Genomic DNA, 26,419 nt, shown 5'->3' on the forward strand with positions numbered 1-26,419 from the left:
GAACACCATGCGGGGGAAAAACTGGAATTGAATTTCTGTAACACAGACCTTTCCCAGAAAAGCCAGGCATGGAATGCAACACCACTCATCTGTGAGGGAGCCTGCCCAGTCCTTCCCAACCTTTTCCATTTTCATCATTGGCCATGGTTTGAACCTTCCACGATGACAGCTCACCAGCACAGCCCAGCTCTTCCCCAGAGAGGAAGGAGGAAGACACAGGTGAGAGGGATGGAGGGTGGTGGGTGGAAGTCACCTCCTCTCCTGTGCCCATGGAGCAGGGTGTGACCATGTGCACAGCTGGAATGAAGCCTAATTTTCCCCTTTCCAACTCGAGGTGTGAGCCTCACAGAAATGACTCAGGTTCTCAATGCTGACCTGCCTTAATGGTCTCCATCTGGTGGGACGTCGATTTTTTTATTGTCTTCAGGAGCCTCAAGTGGCACCTTGCTATTTCCACAAGGGCTGGGAGGTGAGCAAGGTGACAAGGGGTGATTGGGCACGGCCTCTGCTCTGGAAGAGCGACACATGTGGGCCATGGCCTCTCCTCAGCCCTTCTCAAAATGTTTGTGCAGGAGCAGCCATAAATCGGGCTGTATTGACCCGAAGATGCAATCCAAGGCGTTTGAGCCTAGGCCTTATCTGCATCACCTTATCAGGAGCCAGAGAGCGAGATGCACCCCGGGAAGGGAGGGGACTCTGCAGAGGGTTTGGCCTCGTCCCTTCTGTCCTGGCACGGGGAGGGGACTACGGGCAGAGCTGGGTAATGATTTGTCATCGCAAGGAGCGGGGTGTCTCTCTTTGCAGAGGAAACCTTGGCCGTGATTGACAGTGGGGCTGTTTCTGCCACTTCCCTCGCTGTTGTCAAGTAATAATGAAGCTTTGTCAGTCCATCATGGACATGGATATGCCAGATTATGTCGACTCCTTGGACTCCTCTTACACCATGCTGGAATTCGACAACCTCCGCGTGCTCCCCAACAACACCGGTGAGAGTTTTACTCGTTTTCCCTTGGATAAGCTCCACTACTTTGTTATAAAACACAGAGGAAAGGCTGGCGGGAGGTATGGGGCAAAGGGTGGAAGGGGTAATATTTAAGCAGCTGACCTGTCAACCTCTGCTGCATCCATGGCTGTGTTTGGGCTGATACGTGACCCCTTCACTTGCCGGTCCCGTTTTGGATTTTCCTTCTCGTTGATGGGCTGGGTGTCATGCCCTGAAGAGCCCACCACGTTTTGCAGGTGTTAGTAGAGGTCTTCATGGCATTCCCCAGCTCATGAGAAGAGTTATTCCCAATATTTCTCCCTCAAATGTGTGTTTCATTCCCATATACGACTTCAGTTGATATTTAATCCTCGGGAAAACACGTCGTCCCGCATGGCGTTTGTCCGTGACCGTGTGCCCTGCTTAAGTTGGTGCTGGGAGTTTGGATTGAGAAGCAATATCCAAATCATTGCTAGCTTTATATTCCTTTTCTGGCTACCAAGATGGTCCAACAGTTTTTAGAGCACAAAAGGACTTGGCTGGGAGGCGGGCGTGTTTATACGCCGAGACTTCCGCTTCGTTCGCAGGAATAAAGCGCTTTGTGCGCTATTTGATTTTTCTGCAGCCAAAAGTACTCTGACATAAAGTGAACCCCATTCTGTGAAATCAATTGTGTAAAAATAAAGGGCATTTTGATTCTATTGCATGAAACCAATCGTGCAACTGAATGAGATTCCAACGTTAGCGATCCCCTTGGAGAGTTTTGGCAGCCTTTTAATTTAAGAAGCTTAGTGAAATTAAAATGGGATTTTCACATTTGCTCATTGACTGGCTCATCAAAAGAAATCAGAATTTCAGCAGGGATATCACCTACAATATAAAATGATTTGACATTGTTGTGGGACATGGAGGGAGGTCAGGAGACAAGTAAATTCAAAATGCCCAAAGGAGCTTGAATTTAAAATTGGTTTCTGTAAAGCTCTGGCTATTCCCAAATCAAGGATTTTCAATAGTTATAGTTTTTGTAAGCTCCAGATAGACTGGATCTTGCTCTTGCAGAAAGGTTTCCATCTCCCATCCTACTCCAGAAATGTCATTTAACACAGATGTTTCGCTTTGTCACTTCCTGTTGAACAATAAGATATTTTTCACTTTTTGAAGTGGCACAAATGTCTTTAAAATTCAATATAATTTTACAAACGAGCCACCAACGCCTGTTTGGGCTCTCTGTTGATTCATGCAGTAGAACTGACAGGTTGAGTTTTTTTTCTGAACTTTATCGAACTCGGTATTGTGTTATTTGTTTAGCTGTTAATGACTAACCAGCTCTCTCGGGAAGTAGCTGCTTTGAAATTAGCTTGTTTGTCTTGGGTAAGTGTCCTTTTCTACGGTTTGTAAAAATAACTTCAAAAAAAAGACCTGAGATGGCCATGCATGGAAATCTAGTGCTGTCCAGCTGAGTTCAGCCCCCCGAGGTAGCTCAAAATCACAGTTTCCTTGTGGCTTCAGAAATATTTTAATTTTTTTTGGAATCAAGAAACAACCTCATTTTAGGTATTTTTTATAATTACACTGGATTTTTTAAAGATTATTTATATTTCTCCAAAGGTTCATCTGTATTTTCCCTACTAAATGATGACAGCTTTGCCCTCTATAAACATGAACAGGAAAGGATGCAATATTTATTTTGATGGACTCAGCACAGTCTCTTCCTTCTGAACAATTCCAAAAGTGAAAATTGTAATACTTTCAAATAAGGTCATGCTTTCTTGAAACCAACTCTTTCCTTCCTTAGAACATTATTTCATCAAAATTTTGGGTGGATTAACTTTGTGGAGCATTTCCCATGCTTAGATGTTTCTTCTTCAGGAAGCTGCTATCATTCTGAGATTTGCCCAGATAAGTATTTGGAATTTTCCACCTTCAAGAAGCCCATAATTTGCCAAATATTTTAATATTAACTCAAAATAAATAATAGAAGAGTATATGAGAGTGATATAAAAATATTTAAGGTTTAAATAGAATAGGAAAGGAGCAAAAATCCCTGCTGGTTCTGTCTTTCCTTTGTGAAATGTACTGTGGCAGCAGAAATTTTCCCCTTCTGCACAAATTTATTTCCTTCACCTTGGCTGGCACTACAAGCCATATTCTCATTTTTGTGTGTGGTTAATGCCCATTCCCTCACATTTTTGCCAGAGTTGTCTCATTTTGGAGGGGATGTGAAGCCTTGTTGCAATGCAGCCCCAATTGTTCCTTTGGGATTTGGGGATCCCTTTCTCCCAGCGTGGTTCTTGCTCAGCACCCACACTCCACACTGATCCTTGGGGCTCTGGCATCAGCCTAGTGAAATCTTTCCCAGCCCTGCTGGAGTGTGACCCAGTTCAGACCATGCAAAAGCCACCAGAGATGTTTTGGCAGTGATTTACCATCCCTCAAGCTGCCTGAAACAGCTCTGACCTTTCTGCCTGGCGCCTTCATCATCGCTCCTGCAGGATCTGGGATCACTAAATCTATGTTTGATATCTCAAAACCCTTCTATTTGCTAAGAGTTGGTGTAGAAAGAGGCTGACCTGCACGTGGGCAGGGTTTAAAGCCCCTCCTGCCCTACATTTGTGTGTACATCTTTCACAATGCTAGCTTTGGCACCACGTTGGACTGTGTGTGTTCAAGCCCCAAACCCACACTGGTGATCTCCTCACATTCTAGCCCAGCACATGTAATTTGGGGATTCTTCAACTGCAAATTATGTGGGCCAAAACTTGGGTTTCCTGGTAGATAAAAGCCACCCTGGAGAGTATTGCAAGACAATTCTCTTTTACAATTTGCATCTAGAAGAGCTGCAACCAGTGAAGGAACTGAAAGGAAAAGCAGTGCAAGGGGTCAGGCACCACAAGAACATCCTCAGTGTCATTTCTTATCACTGTAAAATTGGCATTATCATCTCAGCCCTGGTTAGGCAATGATTTACAAACACAGGTCCCAATAAATTTGTGTGCATTGCAGTTATGAACTTGGCTGATCCCAAATCTGGGGAAGCCACTGGGCTGCTCTTTTTGCCTTAGGGAGCTCCCAGTCTGCACAGTGATTATGTATAACACAAAAAATTGGTCAAAACCTCAGATATTTCCACCAGTGAAGCTTGGGGACAGCCTCAGTGAGGGGTCTGGCCACAAGCAGAGCCTCAGCTCAGCCTTGACAAAGTCAGGATGAGTTGTGGTCTTTTCCCAGAGAACAAAATCAAGTGCATGCCTGCAGTGGAGATTTCAAAGGGACAGTGCAGGAACTGCTCAGGTTATGTCAGGCAGGGATGGAGCACACAAGGCAGATTTCACAGGGATCCTGATCTTCCTCTGCCTTTCCTCACAGAGATCAGTCCAGGAAAAACCCCAATATTGGGGAGGTTGGAAAGCTGTGTTCAAAGAGTCTCTGGTGCCTGGGGTATCAGCTGTGCTTTGCTCTTCTCTGAGCTAATTCTCCTTTGGAGCCCATCATTAGCTGGCAACAGGATTTTCTAATTAAAAATGGTGATCATAATTAAGGTGCATTCTGGCTTAGGGCTTTCCTTTCATTTATTTAATTATTTATTAGCATTTCTGCCCGCATTCTGCCAATTCAGCTGAAAAGGACACGTGGCTGCCTCGCAGGGTTTTGAACTTTTAGCTGTGGAGCTGCCCTAGCACAGAGCCACTGGTGGTTTGTTTGTGCTTCCATGGAGACCAGAGAGGGCAAAATTTGCTTTGCTAATGTCCACAGGCCCTCACACACACAGTGCTGATGGTTCCTCCCCCAGTCATACCTGGTTTAAGGCCAGATTATTAATTTCTTCCTTATACCAGCAAGCAGATTCTCACATCCTACCCACATAAAATAAAAAAAAGTATTTTCTGATGAGTAAATGCTTTCCAGAAATATTTTGCAGTCTGGACCTAGCTGGAGGATGAAGGGTTCATTGGAGACCTAAACTGTTTGACCTTGGCTTGATCCCTCTGAAGTTCTAGGGAAAGCATGAGTGGAGTGAAGAGGAAATCAGCTGCATTATCTTCATTTTGGCTGTGCAAATTTTTAAAATGGAATCCAACATGGTACATTTGCTTATGGTCAAATGCTCCCTCAAAAAAGGGTGGGACAAGGGATGCCCAAATGTTCTGCAGTTATCCTCAAAGGAATGTTCTGTACAGTTCATTTAATACTGAGTTATTAAATAATATAAAATCAAGAATCATTGCAAAAAAACCCCTAAAAATCAGCCTAAATTTGCATGAAACCCCTCTGACACAGACCGTGCTCCCAAAGGGCCCAAGTATCACTTTCTGACAAATGTCTGAGCTGGGAGAACCTTACAGAGAATTAGGGAAGAGGCAAATCTCAGTTCCTGTCATTATGACCTAAGAATGATTTTGATGATGCAATTCTTTCTTGTTATGTTGCTCCCATCTTGCTACAACCCACTTATTTACTCATCCATACCCCAGAAGGTAAATATGGACCAAAAGTTATATTAGGAGGTGATAGGAAGTCTGAACTTTGCATTAGTGAAGTCTTGGCTAAAAAGGTTTTAGTCTCAACCTTAGCTAAGAAACTATCCAGTTTTTTAAAAACTAAAGTTTTGTTGGCTTTGTTTTTTAATTTTTTTTTAATTTTTTTTTTTTGGTGGGGGAGGGTTGGTTGCAATTTTTATTGCACAGCAAATATTTTAACTATAAATTTTTTTTAATATGTATTCACACACCAAAATAACCTGGTCCCTCTCTCTATGTACATTCTGTGTGTGGATTACCCAGAGCTATTTTTGTGTGTTATGGATTAGAAAACTCTCTCTGGGCAGATCAGATGGCAATTCCTCCCTGTTGCAGCACGTTTCACCTCCCCTTTGAGAAGTTTTCTCTAAGGAACTGCTGAGCTGAGCTTTGCTGTGAGGATACCCCATCCCAGGGTGTGTCTTGTCCCAGGGACTTTCCTGAGGTCACTGGAGCTCCCCTGGAGCACAGAACATGCTCCCAGAGGTGTGATAAATTTATAAACCCTCCTGCAGCCAGTGCCCAGGTCAGGCTTTGCAAACAGGAGGGGAGATGCAAACACTGTCAGCTGCCCTCTCTGCAAGGGTCTCCTGGATTTTTCCTTCCCCAAGCTGTGCTAGATCAGGAGGATGAGGAGGGCAGTGCTTGGGGCAGAGGAAAAGGTTCCAGGGGAGTTTTCAGCAGTGTGTGCACACAGGGCAGGCAGGGACAGAGCTGTTCCTGCCCCAGGTGAGCGGGTACAAATGGGGGACGTGACACAGGGCATTCACATCACCTAATTTAGGTCCCTAATGTTCATGCACACCTCTGTTCCTTTCCAGTGGAAAGCAGTGAGGCTCCTCAGAGAGAATTACAGAGGAGGGAGTGGACTTAGAACCAAAGTGAGCCCTGTGGGAGCTGCTGTTTTTCCTTCCTCTCAAGAAAAGTCTTTTATCTTCAGCACCTCTGTCATGAAGTAGTTCATCTTTTCTGCCTCTGCTGTTTCTTCTCTGCATTCTATTTCTTCAAGTTAATGAGCTTTTTTTTCTGTTTTCTTCTGTGGACAGCAACTTTGAACTTTATTTTCCAGATATGTCATTGAGGAGGTGGCTCAAAAACATAAAACTCACGTGGAAGTGAAGTTTCTTTATATCTCCCCAGGAAAGCAGTGCTAACTGATGAATTCTCAGGGAGCAGTTTGGGTTATGCAGCTTGAAACCTGATCGCTGAAGTGAAGAAAAACACCAAGACCATTATCAGAGGAGCTGAGCTGGGGAAGAGCACGACCATGAGCTCAGGTTTAATTGTCCCGTTCTCTGCCCGCAGAACCCATCGCGGCCGAGTCGGCCAACACCAACCTGCTCCCCAACGGGGTCAACTCCCTGTGCTCCATCTGTGGGGACAGGGCCACGGGCAAGCACTACGGGGCCTCCAGCTGTGACGGCTGCAAAGGCTTCTTCAGGAGGAGCGTCCGCAAGAACCACGTCTACTCCTGCAGGTACCGCGGTTCCGCGCAGGAACGGGGTGAGGGAGGAGGGGAATGATTTGGGGTGGGGCTCAGGGTGTTGGGTCTCAAATGGCAAGGTGGCATGTGAAGGCCACCAGAAGGACCACCACAAGAAGTAAACTCAGTCCTGTCTCTAAACTCAGTCCTGGCTTTAAACTCAGTCCTATCTCTAAACTCAGTCCTATCTTTAAACTCAGTCGTATCTCTGAACTCAGTCCTATCTCTAAACTCAGTCCTATGTCTCAACTCAGTCCTAGCATTAAACTCAGTCCTAGCTTTAAACTCAGTCCTGTCTTTAAACTTAGTCCTATCTCTAAACTCAGTCCTATCATTAAACTCAGTCCTATCTCTCAACTCAGTCCTATGATTAAACTCAGTCCTATCTCTCAACTCAGTCCTATCATTAAACTCAGTCCTATCTCTAAACTCAGTCCTATCTCTCAACTCAGTCCTATCTCTCAACTCAGTCCTATCATTAAACTCAGTCTTATCTCTGAACTCAGTCCTATCTCGTTTGGACCTTCTGAGGCACTGAGTGAATTCACCAGCACTGCTTTCCCCATGGTGTAAATGGAGGGAAACTCATAGACCTGAAAATCACAGAATGAACCAAGTTGGAAAATACCTTTGAGATCCTCCAGTCCAACCTAAAACCTGAGGTTTGACTGGTGTGTAAAATACATAAATACAGAGCCTGAGTGTGGAGTGACACCATGACCTCGTCACAGCCCAGCAAGGGGAAGCCAAGGGGGCAAAGGACCAAAGCTCCAGAGATTTCATCTTTCTTGCTTTTCCTGGTAAAAAACATCCAAGGCATCCAAGAATCTGTCACCTCCAAAGCCCTCTCACAGCTTCTCCATTCTTGTTTTGAAACAAAATAAATTATGCACACTGACTTATCAGTGATGATTTTATGAATATTCTGAGAAATAAGTGTTGACCAGAAATGATTCACATCCACTTTGGCACACAGGTATACATTTGAGAGAGGTTTTTTGCCAGAAGGACGCTATAAATTATAAATTTGCTATCTTGATTTACCTTAGAAAAATGATATTTATTTTAGCACAGGAGAAACTGGAAAGAAATCCCAAACCTGAATACACTTAAGCCCTTCATCTCCAGTTAAAACCTGGAAGTTTTCTTTCTGTTCCAAAGCTTTTCTTCCTCTAAGGACATTCCAGATTTTTCCAGTGAGAGTCACCCTACTTGTTCAAAATGTTCCTGGTGCCTTTATCACTCCAGGACACACCAGCCATGAAAGTCCCCTGAGCTGAGAGCAGTGTCCACCAACACAGAGCCCATCCCATGAACTGTGGGATTCCTGCAGGAGGAGATGAGCTCTGCTACTGGTTTCTTTGAATTTTCAGCTGTTGGTCTCCTGGGAGAGGAGCTGTTGCCTCTCCCCAGGAATCCATGAATCTCTGTGATATTTGGCAGCTCAGGGAAGATCCAGCGTTGAAGCCAAGCTTGTGTGCAAGCCCTTATTTGGTGAGCTCAGCCCAGCTCAGTGCTCTGCTCATGGCAGACGTGAATTCCTCTGGAAGTGTTTTGGGCCTTTGTACCTTTGGCTTTTAACCAGTCTGGGAAAGTTCCTCAGCTTTTACAACCTGCTGGTGCTGGAGCAAGCCACATCATCTCCTCTCGAGATCCCCCTTCCATTGTCTCACCCACCATGGGGACAGCTGCCAAGCCTGTGTGGGCCACCCCTGGAACAGCACAAGGGTTCCTAAATCCCCACTGAAAGGAGGAGGAATTAGGAGGCCACAGGGCTCAGAACAAGGCTGCAGACCCAAAGGGCTCGTGGCCCACAGCGCGTTTCATTCTACGCAAATCGTGGAATAGCTAACGAGTGAAATCAGACAAACCCCAACGCCAAACACCCAGAAACTGTCTGCAAGTGGGAGATGGAGCTCCTAGCAGAGCCCAGCTTGAGTCCCAGTCATGTTTTCACAGCCAAACCCATCCCAGTCCCTGCAGGGTGGGTGGTCTGGAGCTGGAAGGAGCAGCGGTGGGGAAGGGGAGGAGCGAGCCAAGCCAAGGTTGATTCAATCCATTTCTAGCAAACCTTTGGCTCCTCTCTGGGGCCGTGCAGTGTGGAGCCCAGGGAGGTCTGGGCTGTATTTGGGGCTGTATTTGGGGCTGTATTTGGGGCTGCTCAGGGTGAGGGGGTGCAGATGCCAACCTGGTTGCTCCATGTTGCGTTTCCCACCTCCTCCCAGGTTCAACCGACAGTGTGTGATAGACAAAGACAAGAGGAACCAGTGCAGGTACTGCAGGCTGAAGAAATGCTTCAGAGCTGGCATGAAGAAAGAAGGTGGGTGCAAGGAGACATTTCAAACCTTCCTGCTGCTGTCTCAGGCCCTGTTCCACTGCAGAGCAGGGTGGGGAGCAGCAGCAGCACTGGCTGGAGAGATGTTGATTGTGTGGCACAGATATTTTTTATTGCAGCTGAAAGCCCCATTTACCATTTTATCTCCATTTCAATGAGAGCCTGGTGACATTATTCACCCATCCTGTTAGTGCAGGGAAAGGGATGAGCCTCCTCAGGCCTTATTTGGTCTCTAAGTGCTTTACAATGGCAATTTCCTCTCTCCATACCCGCTGGTGTGACTCCTAATCCCACCTGTGCCAATCTCAGCGAGGATCTGCCACCTCCAATCTCATAAATGCCATCAGCTCGCTGCTTCAGGCGGCGTGGCTGGCTCGGCTGATGCTCACGTAGCTGCTGCAAGGGCAAGGTCCAGCCTGAGCACAGACCTTCAGGAGCTGGAGCCTCTCCCCCGTGCCACAGGGCACAGCTCCTGAGCAGGGTGACTCATGTGTCCCCCACAGCTGACTCAGGTACCCTGGCAGGGGACGTGACTCAGAGCAAAACCCTTTGGTTGTGCTGCTGGGACAGGGTGAATGTGGAGCCAGCACCAGCTCTGCAGGGCCAGTCACAGATTGGCCAACCCCTGGTGTTGCATTTCTTGTTGGCTGGATTGTGGAGATGGAGTTGTAGGTTTGGTGATCACCAGGCTGTGCCTTTTCTAAAGGAAATATGTCATAGTGCCTAATGCTCTGCAGGAAAAAACACATTTCTGTTAACCTGTGCCTACATGCAGCTTCCCTGGGGAAATCTGGGATCTATCACAGCACTTCTGGACTGTTTTAATGATTGTCCTTGCCCTCTGAGTGCCTGATGAGCTGGGGGCCCATCCCACCCAAGAGCAGGTTGTTGGGTGATGCTTTCACACTCTTCACCTTTCATTTGTGATGTTTCCCAACCCACTGGCAGCTAGGAGATGAGGGAGCTGGAAAGCAGCTTGACAGTTTCTTTCCACGTCACCAAGTTCACCCAAGGGGTGGAATTGTGGCCCCACTGAACCCAAGGGGAAATTTGCCATCCATTTCTGGTAATTTTACTGGTGATGAAATGGTCTTTCCAATGTTCTGACCATATGTTTTCCTGGAGAAGAAGGGTGTCTTGCAATTTGGCATCAGTCATGGATGAAGCAAAAATGCTGCCTGGTTTAATTTAGAAGAAATGGAGTAAATACAACAGATGGAAAAATAAATAGAGTTCAGATTAATAAACCTAAATTGAAGCTGATCTGGTCAGTTCTAGATGGGATAAAGCCAATGTAGCAAACTGCACTGCTTGGGCAGGCTGAAATCTGGTTATCAGATCTATTCTTTGAGCTGGAGCATGATTTTTATTGGATTTTATGGTAAAAGTTATAAAACCTTGGCTCATGCCTCCATCACTGAGTGCAGCTTGATGGGAGATGACTCATTTCAAGTTCCACATCGTCACATTCCTTGAAACTTTTTTTATGAGTGCAGTCAGGTTGTGCACTCTGAAAACGCTCCTGTGCTTGGCAGGGAAGATTTTAAAGCACCTTGAGCAACTGCTGTGCAGAAATGAGCTTAGCTGGACAGAGCTCACGAGCAGGACTGGGAGAGAAAAGTTCTTGCACAATTGTGTGCACTGAAAGAACACGGCTGTTTGCTTTTGGGTGGTTCTAGATTAATATTAAACAGCATTGCGAAGCCTTGGGGAGAAGGAGAAGCCTTGGATGGAGCACTGTTGGAGTGTCCAAATATTGAAATGTTTGTACAAAACCTTCGGGAGCGTGCAGCAGTTGTTGGTGGGAGGTGGCAGCGGTGACATCCACCCTGTGCTCTGTCCCTGGCACATTCCTTTGGGGCCAGCCCTTCTAACGGCGAGCAGAGCTCCAGGGTGTGGCAATAGCGTTGTTTATCCACTGCACGGGGCAAGAAGCTGGGAACGATCCTTTTTCCCAGGCTGGCTGTGACAGCACACCTGGGGTGGGGTCAGCAGGGCTGTGCCACCCTCCTGTGCCCCACTGACCCACTGCTCAGTGTGCACAGCCTGGAGAACTTGCTGTTCCCTGGCAGAACTGACTGATAAACACGAATTCTGGATCCAGAGGTTTGGGGTTTTTTATTATTTTTTTTATTTATTTTTTTAAATTTATTTTTTCCAATCTTCCTGTGTTGTAAGATGTGATGTGACACATTCAGATATTTCTTTTTCTCTTTCCCTCTCTCTTTTTTTTTTATTCTTTTTTTTTTCCTTTTGAAAACTTTTCCAGTGGATAAGGAATAACAAGGAACTGTGTAACCTGGTAGAAGGGAAATTTCTCCCTAAAAAAAACCCCATATATTACAAATAACTGAGTATAACTGAGTTATGTAGTTATGTGGTGACCAATTCTGCCTGGGACCGTGGGATTTAAATTGTGTTAGGGAGGTTTAGGTTGAATATTAGGAAAAGTTTCTTCCCCCAGAGGGTGCTGGGGCACTGAACAGGCTCCCCAGGGAATGGTGGAGAAAATTGCCTGTAGGATCTTTAGATTGCATTGTTTGTACAGCCAAAATTCAATCCTGCTTTCAGGTAGGACCAAGACTGCCCTACACAAGAACCCCACACCTTCAGGCTGGTGACCTGAGATGGGATCCAGGTTCTATCAGCACTAATGAGAGCAGGGAAGGGACAAAACTTGAGTCTTGTGGAAAATCCAGTTCCTAGATTTCCTAGAAAACAGCTCACTCAGAATCACTGCTGTCCCAATTGAATTTTTGGTATCAATAATTCACTTTAGTAACAACCATTGAAGTTAGGATGAGGGGAGAGGGAAAGCTTTGCCTGAACAAAAAATCCCTTTTTGTCCTAAAGACCTCTGTGATCAGGATCCAAGATTTTTACAGGAGATTCACTCCTTCATTCTTGTGTTGGAGTTAGGGCTGGGACTGTGCCAGAGGGTGGTCTGGATGTTTTGGGGATTTTCTGGCTGTTCCAGACTTTCTCTGTTGGCTCAGAAGTTCGATTTCTATTGTCTTGCACAATGCTACCAGACAGGTTTTTGGTCACTGCAGCATCAGTGCCTGAGCAGAACACCAGGTACTTAAACACCCAAAGAAAACAGCAGGATTCTAATTTTAGCATCACCCTGAGATCATGTTTAACCTCGAATAAATCAGCAGGGTGTGATTTCTCAAGTGAGCCAGGTCAGCTCCTCACATGGAACTGAGTGCCTGAAAACCTGGAACCCTTTGAAACTGCACTGCACTGTCAGGATTCAGTTTTCTGGTGGAAAAAAAAAAAAGGGGGTTAATAATTAACCTCTCATCCCCTTCAAAATAATCTATGAGTGTGCATGGACTTCTTTACTTTAATTCAGAACTAAAAAGAATTGTTGTACCACTACTGCTGCAACAGTAAGGAGGAGGGAGGGTTTGAGGCTCTTCTTTATTTATTATTGTGAGATTGGACAGGTTTAGAGGATTTTTTATTAGTGCTTCACAGGGCCTCTGTCTTGTTTCATACCTTTTGTTTGCACATTTCTCTTGCCAGCTTTCAGAAGGCTGGGACTGCAGTTTATTGCAAAGAAGGATGGAAAAGATAAAGGATCTTCTCTACCTTCAGTAGCCATAAATCAACCCACAGGCCCATGAAAGGATTAAATGTACGTGTACCATTGGGATTTATTTGCAAATAAAACACACCACACCTACAAAATCCGAGGTAGCTCAGGGGGAAAAAAAGATTATTTGTGGATATAAATTAATCAGGCAGCAGGAGGAGTAAATCTGTGGGTGAGGACAGAAAAGCTGTGAGCACTGGTGAGTGCAGCACCAGGGCCCTCCCTCCTCCTGCTCTCTCCATTTATCAGCACATTCCCAACCCCAGCAGCATTAACTGAGGCTGGATTTAGAGCAGTAATGATGGAAACAGTAATTGCTGTGCAGGCAAAGCCTGAACCTCCACACTGCTGTGGAAAGTTGCTGCTTTGCTGCTCTCCTGTGCCCCATTTACTGGAGTCCCTGGAGGTTCTCATCCCTGAGTGGCAAAGACAAGGACAGATAGTTTGGGGAGCAGGGGCTGGTTGCAATCCCACAAACACAGCCAGGAGCTCGAGGCAGTGTCCAACCTTGCTCTGAGTGACCAAAGCCCTGTCAGGGCTCCCCTGCGTCACACACAGAATATGTTTGTTTTCCCATCTGCTTCCCACAGCCAGGACAATTCCCCAGAGGGAGACACAAGCATCATTCTGCCCTCTCTCCCCTTTTTCCCACCATCCTGGGGACTCACTGAGTCCCTCCTTGCAGGGCTGGGTGGCTCTTGGTGATGTTTTCTGGTTTTGGGAATGTGCACAGAACAGGATTAGAGGGGGGAAAAAGCAACCAGCGAAGATTTAACCAGGCACTTGTGGAAATGGCAGCCCCTGGGAGACAGAGGGATGCAGCACTGGGTTTTCAGTCCTTCCTGCAGGTTGGTTGAGTTTTATTGACAGCAAAGCCAAGATCACACCTGAGCCCAGCACCCCTGCAGCACTCCCACTGCCTCACCAGGAGTGACCCGTCCCTTCCCTTTCACAAACACAATAAATACAGCAATATAATCACTGCACAGTAAGAGATTAATTTTTGTGGCAGGTGAAACATTAACTCCCCTTTGTATCTAATTCCATCACATCTTGGGTGCTCTCAGCGATAACACCCAAATCACCTTGAGAAAATCGCTCAGTGCCATCCACTCACACTGGAAATTGAGCTTATCAGAGCATGAGGGAAGCACTGAAATATGTGCCATAAAAACACTCAGGGGGAAAAACAGGCTGAGGCTTCTTAAAGGAGTCTGTCATGGGGAGCAGGCCTGCCTGGGACTGTGGGATTTACATAAAATCAGATGTGTAACTCGATTGGAAAGGCAAAGCTTGTTCCTGAGAGCATGTGGGGGAGCATCTGACAGAAATCCAGGTGCTTGGATGGAGATTTTACAGAATAGCCAGTGATGACAGACTGGGTCAGTTCCTCCTGGGTGCTGGATGCTGCCACTCACTTTTTTGGTGGAGCAATCAAATCCATCAAGATTCTGGTTCTATAACCCCCTTCACCTTCAGGCTGACCCTCCCCTCAAGCCCAGGGCAACTTCTGCTGCTCTCTGAGGAGGATTAGCAGAGCTCCCCAGTAGCTGTGGGGTTTTTTCTCTAAATTGATGCTAAATTGTAGTGTCCATAGCCTGAAAATGCTCCAGCAATGTGTTTGTGTGTGGCACCTTTCAGAAATGGCAAAGCTGGCTCTGAGGTACAAAGGCAGATCCTGATTTATAGCAAGGCTGAGCCCCAGATCTTGGAAAATAAACACTGCACTCCTGTCGATAAGGGGAGGCATTGATTTTTGTCACTGCTGCTTGTTTTCTGCCCTTTCACTTTGTTGGCCCCTCATCAGAGGCTGGTTAGGAAAACAGAGCAGGGGTTGGACATGGGGTGGCAGAAAAAAAAAAAAAATTCCTTCAAATTGTGCAAAGCAGTGGCCACGTTTTTACTTTGTATGGATTATCTCCTTTGCATGGATTCCCAGGAATGAGTCCTGGTGCTCTAAAACAAGACCCAGCACCATTCAAAGGAATGATGGCAAAATAACTCTGTTGATTCTGGTGAAATCTTTTGCAGTGGCCACTTTTGAGACAAACCCACAGTGCTATACACCCAAAGGGTTAAAGCCCAGAGTGAGTCTGTTTGAGTCATTCCCCCCAAATAAAGCCAAAGGAGCCTGGCACTGCTGGGTGAAGGAGGAGGGATGAGCTGCACTGTCACCACATGATAAATCTTCCTGCTCCCTCTGCTTTGAGGACATGGCAAGTGCCTTTCCCAGCTGTTTGTAGCCAAGATCTGTGAGCTGCCAGGAAAACACTGAGTGTGTTCAGGCTCCTTCCCCCAGCCCTGAGCTGCTGGACAGAGGCAGCAGGGCTTGGGGGAGAAATCAGCACTGAAACCAGGCTGGGTTAGGTCTAAATTCTTTTTTTTTTTTTTCTGCTGCTGTTTCACTCGATGGCTGTAGTGGAGGTGAGTCAGCTCTTAGAGATTGTGTTGCAAAAATAAGCTGCTGAAGTGCAATCCATGCCTTCTGTTCCCTGTGCAGGGCTGATGGAGCATGAGCTGGGAAAAGGATGATGGAAATGGGCCTCAAAAATCAGTGGGTTTTTAACAGTTCACCATGGCATGTGCAGCAAAGGGTCTGGTGACAAATTCTGGCTTGGTGTTGTCATTATCTGTCACTGCTGTTGGGGTTTTGGGCTCACCTGTGTGACGGGCAGCACTGAGGGAATGGCTCCAAATGAGTGGATTTGAGCTTCCTTTTCTTTGAGCTGCCTTCATGGAGTGACTCCCGTGTCCCACGAGTGGTGATGTCCCCTGGGATCACCCTGCAGGGGCAGGGTCACTCCAAGGGGGTCAGGGATGCTTTTCCAGCACTGCCATGGGATGAGGTGCAGCCCCAGGAGCATCCTGCTGTGCCAGGAGCTCAGCACAGGAGCCCTCAGTGCAGCCATGGCAGAAAGGTCCCAAGGGCTGCACCAGGGTGGGTGCACTGCCAAGTGGAAAGAGGTGACACCAAACCTCTGAATTCCCCCTGAGCTGCATCAGTTCCAGTGGGACCAGCAAACATCCCATGGGTGCTGCTCTGACCCCCAAATGGCCTCGTTGGCCTCTTGTGCTTGGTTCTCTCCCTCTGAAGTGGCTTTTTCCCCTCCCTAGAGCCTGTTTGTTCCAACATCCAACAACAGTGGAGGGTCTTGCAGGAGCACAGCCTCATCTACTCCTTGTTAGGGACCACAAGGAGCAGCAGCCACTGCTTGGGGGGGAATTTCTCACTGACACAAGCACTGGGATGCTCTCACTGACACAAGCACTGGGATGCTCTCACTGACACAAGCACTGGGATTTTCTCACTGACACAATCATTGGGATGTTCTCAGTGACACAAGCACTGGGATGCTCTCACTGACACAATCACTGGGATGTTCTCACTGACACAAGCACTGGGATATTCTCACACAATCACTGGGATTTCTTCACTGACACAATCACCAGGATTTTCTCACTGACACAGACACAAGCACTGGTGGTTTCTCACTGACACAATCACTGGGATGCTCTCACTGACACAAGCACTGGGATGTTCTCACTGACACAAGCACTGGGATTTTGTCACTCACACAACTCCTGGGATGTTCTCAGTGACACAAGCACTGGGATGCTCTCACTGACACAATCACTGGGATGTTCTCAGTGACACAAGCCCTGGAATGCTCTCACTGACAATCCCTGGTGGTTCCTCACTGACTCCAGCCCCTCTCTCTCGTTCCAGCCGTGCAGAACGAGCGTGACAGGATCAGCATCCGCAGGAGCAGCTATGAGGACAATGGCTCTCTCTCCATCAACATCCTCACCCAGGCTGAGGCCATGGCACAGCAGGTAGGACACGTGGGGACAGCCCCTCCAAACGGGTCCGTAGCCTTCAGCAATTCCAGCCTGCCAAACCATCCAGGGCTGGATGTTTTTCTGCCCTTGGGTGGCTCCTGCACAAATCCATCAGGAAGAAAAGGCAAAATATCCAAAAGTAGGCAGGAAAAATCCATTCCCAAGGCAATGCATCCTGCAGCCTTTGGTGGGAGATAGAAAGCTGACATCCCAAGGGCTGAGGGATGTTGCAGAGCCCAGGTCCCTTATTCTCTCAATTTATTCTAATTTCTTACTGCACTCCTAAAATCTCACTGCACTCACACAGAATTTTTTCCTTCCTTGCTGCACTCTCTGTCCTGCTTTGAACATAATATCCCAGTCATGGTTAATTGTGTCTTTCCTCATAACTTTATCAGCATAACAATTTCAGGGCAGGAAAATAATGTGAACAAATCTGCTGGGCTTCAGCTGACGCTGATTGTTTTTTTATTTCATGCTCCACCATTAATTTCACCCTGAATGTCCTTTAAATTCTTATGCAAATACCCTTTCTGCACTGAAACACACGGTCCAGATGTTGCACATTACATGCAGCAATGAGTTCCACTTCCTTTCCAAAAATTATAGTTTTTAACCCTCTCCCTGCCACGCAGCCCTTTAGAGATCAAAAAGGGAGTTTTGTGTCGCTGACAACAACCTGGGGGAGAAAAGCTGGATGCATCCCACACATCTGGCTGGATGAGGGATTGGTGGGAGGCTGAGACAGAGCTGCTGGGAATGGGAATGCTGATTTTGTCCTGAGCCAGCCTGCAGGAGGGCTGGGTGTGAGTTGGGACTGAGCACCACCTCGTGGAAGCTGCTCCATGGGCTGTGAGCTGGACACAGCTGTGTCCAACCACAATGGGAACATTTGGAGGGTGGAGGGTGATAAAACAGCCTGGATCTGGTCCAGACACAGCTGGGTGGTTTCTCTTTCAGTATTTATCCCTGAGCCCCGTGCACAGCACAGACATTTCCATGAAGAAGATTGCCACCATCAGTGATGTGTGTGAGTCCATGAAGCAGCAGCTCCTGGTGCTGGTGGAATGGGCAAAATACATCCCAGCCTTTTGTGAGCTCCCCCTCGACGACCAGGTAAAATCAAAATTCCTGGTGAATCCCCTCCCTTTGAAAGGAATTCCCAGGCATTAACATCACCCTGTGCAGAGCTAGAAACAACAGCAGAGAAAGAGGGGCCAATTAAAATATAACTTCAGTAGCCTCAAAATACAGAGTTGGTCGCTGCAACCTGGAAAAAATCCAGTCAAAAAATTCTGATTGGTGTCAGACAGCTGCAGTTCTGAATTACAAGGCAATTCTGATTTTGCCTTTGCTGGTGGCTAATAATTAAATATAGAATCTGTTCATTTCCTGAGAACTCAGATTACTCTTTGCTCTTTTAGTTAAAAGCAGCTTCTCATTTAGTTTGCCACGGATGTAGCGCTTCTTAAAGTGAACACACTCTGATATTTTCTAACCCTGAACAGAACTTTATCTGCAGATCTGCCAGATCTAAACAAACACCAAATGGGGATTAATTAAACAGCAACAGCTCAGCACTCCATTCTCTGTCTTTCCAATATAATTTCACAATTATAAGCTGCACCATTTTGACTAAAATTTTGGTCTGAACCCAAAGTGCAGCTTATAATCAGGTGTGGCTTATATATGGACAAAGAATGAAAAGTTGCTGTTTTAGTTTGGAGGACAGGTGTCTGCTGAGAAAGGCAGGAGCTTCTCTTTGAAATGGAGAATGTAAACCCCCTCCCTCCAAATTATTATAATTTTGAAATCAAGGGGCTTTCAGGCAAAGATATGGGAATTAGGAATAACAGTTCTTTACTAGGGAAATTAAAATAGAAATACAGCACTACAAAGAACAAACCCCAAACCCTGACACAGTCAGAGTACAACCTGACACCCGTCAGGCAGGTGTTGGCAGCAGTCCCATTCCATGGTGGCTGCATCCTCCTGCAGTGACAGATGTGGCTCAGTTGGAGCAGTGCTCCTGTACAAGGTGCAGTTTCCTCCCAAGCTCCAGTGGGGATGTGGAGAAATCCGGTTTTCCTCTGGAGTCCAGTGGAGAAAGGGGCTCCCTTAGTGTCCCAAACCCTCTGTTTTTATCTTGGTAAGAAATGTTGGGCTCTTCCCCCTGGCTGGAGCAACTCCCAATGGGATGCAGTAATTTTATCAGTGCCACAGTGGGACTCAATGGCCATGAGCAGAAAATGACTGGCTGGAGGAAGGATGGGTTGTGAAAAGATAAAGAACAATACCTGGTTTCAATGGATGGCTCATTAGCAGAATATCTCACACGGAGATAAGAATCACTGCCCACCCTCAACAGATGGTGATAGAACAGATACCTTTTATCACACTTTGTTATTGTAATGTGCAGCTTATAGTCATGAAATGACTGTAATCTGATTTCTTTGTGCTGTGCCTCCTCCAGGTTGCCTTGCTCAGAGCCCACGCAGGGGAACATCTGCTCCTCGGGGTGGCCAAGAGGTCCATACCCTACACTGATTTCCTGCTATTAGGTAAAGTGGTGAAACACACTCCTGCTTTTATAATTCACCCCTCCCAAGTCATTCCCAAGCATTCTGCATCCCTGAAACCCCCTCTGCACATCTGGGTGGAGACACAGTGCTGAGAGCAGAGTAAAAAGGAGAAAGTAAATTCACTGGGATTTTTGTAGCTGTTCCTTCACTGCTTTGAAATTGGATGAGAAAACCCCAATATTTAAATGGCATCTCAAACTGGGTTGTCTTGGTTTTGTACCTGAAATTGCTGAGGCCCAAGCAATGAGGTATTTGGGTATAGATACTTAAAAACTTACCAGAAATGCCTGTTAAAAATTAAAGTGCAAATGGGTGTTTCCTTTTCATGTAGCTCTTTGCCACCACAGGTGGGATTATTCTTGGAAAAATGAGAATACTGACCCTGAAAGGCTCACATTAAAGAAAAGAGAGAGGGATAACTTTGTGTAAGAAAAGAAAACCAAAAATAAAGATGCAGCACTGCTTACAAACAGATGCTCAATGTAACACAGGGCAAGGCAGAGCAGGCTGTGTGCACAGAGTGGGTGCACTGACGTGGAGCTGAGATAAATCAGGACCAGGGAATGAGATCCAGGCCTTGCTTCTCACTCATGGGTCAGATTATAAACCTGCCAACTGGAAATTGCTGCAAAAGGCACTGGGATTACCAGGAAATCCTCCCTGGGGTAACTGGTGAGACCAGAGCTAGAGCCCTGATGGGAATCTCTGTGTTCCCAGGGAATGATTTCATCATCCCAATGCACTGCCCAGAGCTGGAGATCGCTCGTGTGGCCACCAGGATCCTGGACGAGTTGGTGAAGCCCCTGCGGGAGATCCAGATCGACGACAACGAGTACGCCTGCCTGAAAGCCATCATCTTCTTTGACCCAGGTGAGATTCCTCTGCCTGCCCAGCAGAGCTGGGGGCTCTCCAAAAAACCCCTGAAAGCAGCTCTGCATCTCAGCCTGCCCGTGCTGTGATGAGCAGGGCTCAGCAGTGCAGTTTGAACTCAGAACTCGCCTGCCCCTGAGTGTTTTACTCTGAACTCCAGCCAGGCTGATGTGCAAGGCTCTGCAGGAGTTGGGCTGCTCCAGGAGCTCGGTTTTGGGAAAGCCCATCACCCTGAAATGCAGGAGATGATCATTAAGGACATACATGCCCCTGTTAATTATGTATGAGCAAAGGGAGCCAGACGAGAGCAATGTGGAGCATGCAGAGAGCACCATCAAAAACCACAGAGAGCTGGGCTGCTCAGGGTGCCCACAAACAGCAGGGATCTGCTAATGGATCTTGCTGGAAGCCAGCAGCAGCCCAGGGCAGGGCTGATCCACAGGGTGGAGAGCAGGGAAACACAGAAAAACCAGATTGTTTTGAAGCTTTGCAGTGTTTATTCCAGAAACACAGAGGTTCTGCCTCAGCCCAGGTTCCAGTGGAGCTCAGGGAAGAGATGGGAGAACAATCCCAAATCCAGACAATGCCCTTTTGTGTTTTAGCATGGAGAAATCAGAGTATCATCCATTCATTATTGGGTTTTTGCTGTATTCACTGATTCAAAATCAAGATCCAGGAGTTTGAGGAACATTGTGAACTTTGCCTCACCAAAGGAAGGGTCACATCCAATTATTTTTTTCATCAGATTGATTTAGACAAATTACCTCCATTGCTGATCAGTGTCTCAGTGCAGCCTTGGATCAATGTGACAATGAGGGGCTGAGGTTTCAGCTGGAAGGAGCAAGTGTGAAGTGAAGTTCATCCATGCTGAGGAGCAGGAATGTCCTCAGAGCTTGGTGCTGACACACAATCATTGTTCACCACTGTATCTAATCTCTTGGCACTACAATCCTGAAAATGTGGTGCCTGTGGATTCTTTGCAGACAGTGAAGGAAATGGTGGAGTGATCCAGAAATTTCAGGTTTAGATAACAGCAGAGGCTGGAGTGGGAGGCTGTAAATGCCAGCACTTCACCCGACCCAGGGACAAATTTATTTGTTTAAGCCAAGTGGTCCTTGAAAAAAAGGATTGACCACAGGTCAGAGGCTGGAGAGCAAGGCAGGAACCTGATGCAGTCACAACATACAGACACTAAACCCACCTGCATTTAGTGGTGGCAGTTGTGACTCAAAGTTCTCAGGGGAAAATTCCAGGCTGTTTTCTTGGGAGGATAAATATTTTAACTTCTAAATTTTTCCCTTTTGCTAATGGCAGGAGGCAGACACATCCATGTAGAGCAAGTTTCTATTTTTCTTAGCATTTTCCTTCAAACTCTCCCCAAATTACTGTTTCTCCTCCAATGGCTGTTCCCCCTCCAAGTCCCCTCACTGTTCCATGTGAGATGTGAAGCAGGGGCAGCCCAACCTCAACTCCCCTCACTGTTTCCATGTGAGATGTGAGATGTGAAGCAGGGCAGCCCAGCCTCAGCTCCCCTCATTGTTTCCCTGTTCCCATGTGAGATGTGAAGCAGGACAGCCCAGCCTCAGCTCCTCTCATTGTTCCATGTGAGATGTGAAGCAGTACAACCCAGCCTCAGCTCCTCTCACTGTTCCATGTGAGATGTGAAGCAGGGACAGCCCAACCTGCCAGCTGACCTCGGAGACTCCACCACAGCATCACTGCCATCCCACCCTTTTTCCCTGCACACAGCCAACATTTCCCTGGCCAGGCCAGCAGTTAACTCCATTTCCCCTCTCCCCAGACTGCAAAGGGCTGAGTGAGCCTGGCAAGGTGAAGAACATGCGTTTCCAGGTGCAGGTGAACCTGGAGGATTACATCAACGACCGCCAGTACGACTCGCGCGGCCGCTTCAGCGACATCCTGCTGCTGCTGCCGCCCCTGCAGAGCATCACCTGGCAGATGATCGAGCAGGTGCAGTTTGTGAAGCTCTTTGGGGTGGCCAGGATCGACAGCTTGCTGCAGGAGATGCTGCTGGGAGGTAAGAAGCCATCCCAAGGAGGGGTGGTGAAGCTGGGTTGTGTTAAAGCTGCTACGGGGCTTTGTGGATGGGAGGGAGGAGGGAGGGAAAGGGGTTTAGGATGGAAGGGAAAAGGTTTAGGTGGGATATGGGGAAGGAACTGTTCCCTGTGAGGGTGGGGAGGACCTGGCACAGGTGTCCAGAGAAGCTGTGGCTGCCCCTGGATCCCTGGAAGTGTCCAAGGCCAGGCTGGATGGGGCTTGGAGCAATCTAGGATAATGGGTGGCATCCCTGGGGTTGAAATGGGATCAGCTTTCAGATCCCTTCCAGCCAAAACCATTTGATGAATTGTAGCTTGAGGGGTCCTTCCCACTGCAGTCCAATCCCAGAGCCATTCCTTCCAGCCTAGCTCTGGAAATCTGGTGAGATTCACAGCAAAGAATCCACTCTGAGGTGTGGCCCTTGACTTAGTTCTCCAACCTGACTGAGGCAGTTTGAGGAAGACAACACATCTTTTGTTAGATTTGTGCAAAAGTTACAAGTTTATGGGAAACCTGGGCAAGAGCAGCACTTGGGACAGAGCCCAGGCAGGAGAGTGCAGCTGGAGAGCAGCTGAAAGCCCAAACATCCCAGGGGCTGTGCCTGCACAGCCAGGCTGAGAGCAAAGAGGAAGGAAGCAAAGATGAGCCATTAACCTTCACCCACAGAGGTCTTCCACATCCTCTGGGTGAAAAAGGTTCAGCCCAGAGCATCTGGCTTGTCGGGAACTCTGCAAGGAATGCTGACTCTCCCCTATTGCAGGAACCACTGCTGATCTCCAGTACCAGTCAGCACCTCCCAACCTCAACCTGGATCCACTGCCAGGACACGTCCTGCAGAGCAACATGACCTCTGTGATCCACACTGCTCCAGACCGTACGTCCTCCTTTTTGTGTTATTCACAGCCCATTTTACACCCTTAGTGACAGCACAGCCAAAGAAGTGGGCAGCAGACACAGTTCAGAAAAAAAAAAAAAATTTATTTAAATTATTTATTTATTTTCAAAGTTTATTTATTTTAAAAAGTTTATTTAGTTTAAAAGGTTTATTTATTAATTTAAAAAATAAATTTAAGTTCTTTAAGTTTATTGAAGTAAATTTGAGTTGAGTTCTTTAAGTTTATTTATATGAGTTTAAGTGTTACACAGAAATCAGAGCTCACAGCCCTCCCTGGCTGACTCCTTCCCATGATTCCAAAGAAAACTTAGGATTTTTAGTGGTAGCATGATCCAGGGGGGTTTTGAGATGTTACTAAAACAACACAAGATTGAAAAAAAGGGTGAGAAATCAAGACTGGGTGTTTCTATGGATTTGGCAGCAGTGGGAGGTGCCACAATAGAGGACAGATGGTTATTTAGAATAGGTGGTTATTTATGGCAGGAGTTCCCTGGGGTTGTTGCCAAACAACAGGACCTGAATACAAAACCATCTTCAAGCACCCTGGGCACTGCTGGGCTGTGGGTTAAGGCATTTATCCCCTAGGACCAGGCTGTTATAAAAAGAAATTACAACAGGAGGTGTAATTTAACAACCACTGCCATGTAATCACAATGTCCTGCACTCACAGCCTCCCTCCCTCTGCATGTTAGAATCATTTACCTCCCCTAGTGGATTTTGCTGTTTATCAGCTATATAAATGTTGGCATCATGTATTTTAGGTGGCTTTTATTTAGCTTTTAAGCCCCTTTCCAGCAAAGGAGATGAGAGAAATGCTGTGCTCTCTAAATGAGCTACAGAGGGGCTGCAGGTTGAGCTCCTCTCTGACGAGGACATGAAGGATTGAAAAGCAGCTGGGGGCATTCCTCAAGTGCAAAATACCAAGAACTGCCAGAAAGCAGGAAAGGAGGATGTGCCCCAAGCTCCTGCTTTGTAGGATGGTTTGCTGATTTCCATCAAGCAGCATCCACGTTAATTCTGTTTCTTTTCTCTCCCACAGCATCTCCTGAGACATCCCTTCCATCTCCTTCTGCCAGCACAGGCAGTGAAGATTACAAACTAGGCTCTAGTGCAGGGCCCAGCACCGTAGTGCAGCTCCTGCCTCAGACAGTGATGCCCAAGCAGGAGATTTTATAGGGAGAGGAGGAAGGAGAAGCTGTGGGCAGCGTGCTGCCAGTGAAACGGGCCCTTTCTCTTTGCAGAGGCCAAGCACAGCTCGCCCCTGCCTGCAGCCGGAGCCGCTCCCAGCCTTCCCCGCCCGTGAGCACAGCACCAGGGACATCTGCAGAGGAGCCTCGCCATGGGAGCCCCAGCAGCACCCCTGGCACAGGGACTGGGGTCCATGCCCTCCTCAGTAATGCCAGGACTGCCAGCCCTTCGGGTTCTGTGTTTGTGACATTGCTCGGTGCCGCCGTGACCCTCTCGCCTTCCATCCATCATCTATCCATCAATGCATCATCAATCCATCCATCATCCATCTATCCATCCATCCATCATCCATCATCCATCCATGATCCATCCATCCATCCATCCATCAATCCATCCTTCATCCATGATCCATCCATCCATCCATCCATCCTTCATCCATCATCCATCCATCATCATCCATAAATGCATCATCAATCCATCCATCATCCATCCATCCATCCATCCATCCATCATCCATCCATCATCATCCATAAATGCATCATCCATCCATCATCCATCCATCCATCCATCCATCCATCCATCCATCCATCCATCCATCCATCCATCCATCCCAGTGCCTTGCACAGCTCTTGGTAACCCCTCATGCACACAGCCTGGCCTAAATTGGCATGAAAAATCACAAATTTCATTAATTACACTCCCACTTCTCCTGTTAAGCTTTAGGAAAAATATCATCATAACCCTAAAAAGCTTATTCCACCCAGAGGGGCCTTGTCAAAACAGGGCAGCCAGCATTTAATGCTGTCCAGCTCTTTTTTTATGAACAGAAACACCAACATTTTGCTATTTTCCATCATTTCCATTATTTGTGAGCCATTGGATGGACTCCACCTTGTCAGCACCTCTAACCCAGACAGCAGCAAAGGTCTCTGCCTCTCACAGTGACTGCTGCTCTGCTAACCCCCAAATGAAGACTGATTTATCCCAATCCCTGCTTCTATCTTCTGCAAACTTCTACTGCAAACATTTTTGGGAGAAGCAAGTGCCCCAAAATACCTTTTCCCAGTAAATAGACATGATTTTCCTGTAGTTTTGTTTTCTTTGTAATGTCTGCAATGTGACTCTAAATTAGCCAAGAAAAGAAACAGGCAGGTGTGTGAAGCACTTTTTATAAAAAGGGTTTGTGTTTAAAACAAGGTGTTTCTGCCTTAATGTAAAATGTAATCATTTTACATTTAAAAAATGTAAAATGATAATACTAAATAAGCCCAGTGGTGGGATTATTAATTAATTAAAGTAAATAAGCCCAGTGGTGACTCCACAGCCTTGAGAGTTCCCAAAGTGCTGTCGTGCTATGGAGTTGATTTGAATGAATGGCACTTTATTAAAAAGCAAATTACCAGATTTCCACAACACTTGAGCTCATTTGTGCACCAACAAAACACATGAAACAGCCACTGAGGGATCAGCAGTGGCCGTGCTGAGCACTGGGACACGATGGAGAATTCCTGGTTCTGCCCCTCTGCACCAATTTCCAAGGCAACCCTCCCTGCTGACGGCAGAGCCGAGCTGGGGCAGCCCAGAGGGGTTTGGGGAGCACCTGGAGATGCTCAGCTGGAGGAAACACAACCCCAGGCACTCAAAGGGGACTTGGGAAGAGCATCCCAGCTTCCAGCAGCAGGGGGATTTCAGCCTTGCACCAGGGAGAGCTGAAAGCCACCAGAGAGAGGCTCCAATTTCACCTGCATCAGAATGTTTTCTTTTTCTCCTGCCTCTGATGAATTTGATCTGGCATTTTGTGCTGATAACCCTGATTTGAAACAGCTCTATCTGGAAAGCAGGTTCCACTGCAGGCATTCCTGCTGCATGACAGATGCAACTGTTCTGAGCCAGCATTGCTTCCAGTGCCTCCAGCAGCTCCATTCCATTCCTCTTCCAGACACTAAATGTACATTTATACTCATTAATGGTAAGGAAATAAATCTATGGGGGAAATAAATTACATATTCTCGTATTTCATCTGGACAGTTCGCCTTTTTTCTTGAATTCAAAACCAAGTTTCCAAGGC

At 46.9% G+C, this 26,419-nt stretch overlaps 1 protein-coding gene across 1 annotated transcript; it reads left to right on the plus strand.

Moving 5' to 3' along the window:
• The first annotated feature begins 78 nt into the window (after window positions 1-78).
• LOC117001423 (hepatocyte nuclear factor 4-beta-like) lies at window positions 79-24,647 on the plus strand. Its single transcript, XM_033069761.1, has 11 exons — window positions 79-219; window positions 805-986; window positions 6,805-6,976; window positions 9,208-9,302; window positions 16,646-16,752; window positions 17,719-17,874; window positions 19,232-19,319; window positions 20,058-20,210; window positions 22,012-22,248; window positions 23,029-23,142; window positions 24,203-24,647. The coding sequence occupies exons 2-11, from the start codon at window positions 872-874 to the stop codon at window positions 24,337-24,339; spliced, it is 1,374 nt and encodes a 457-aa protein (XP_032925652.1). The 5' UTR covers window positions 79-219; window positions 805-871; the 3' UTR covers window positions 24,340-24,647.
• Window positions 24,648-26,419: the final 1,772 nt, after the last annotated feature.

Source organism: Catharus ustulatus, chromosome 11 (assembly GCF_009819885.2).
Source record: "Catharus ustulatus isolate bCatUst1 chromosome 11, bCatUst1.pri.v2, whole genome shotgun sequence".
NCBI classification, from domain to species: domain Eukaryota; kingdom Metazoa; phylum Chordata; class Aves; order Passeriformes; family Turdidae; genus Catharus; species Catharus ustulatus.

Excerpts from the sequence above, each read along its gene's own strand:
- LOC117001423 (XM_033069761.1), top strand. The coding sequence starts at position 872 with ATGAAGCTTTGTCAGTCCATCATGGACATGGATATGCCAGATTATGTC. Across the intron at positions 6,977-9,207 it reads AACCACGTCTACTCCTGCAG|GTTCAACCGACAGTGTGTGA; the intron begins GTACCGCGGTTC and ends ACCTCCTCCCAG. Across the intron at positions 22,249-23,028 it reads GCAGGAGATGCTGCTGGGAG|GAACCACTGCTGATCTCCAG; the intron begins GTAAGAAGCCAT and ends CCCCTATTGCAG.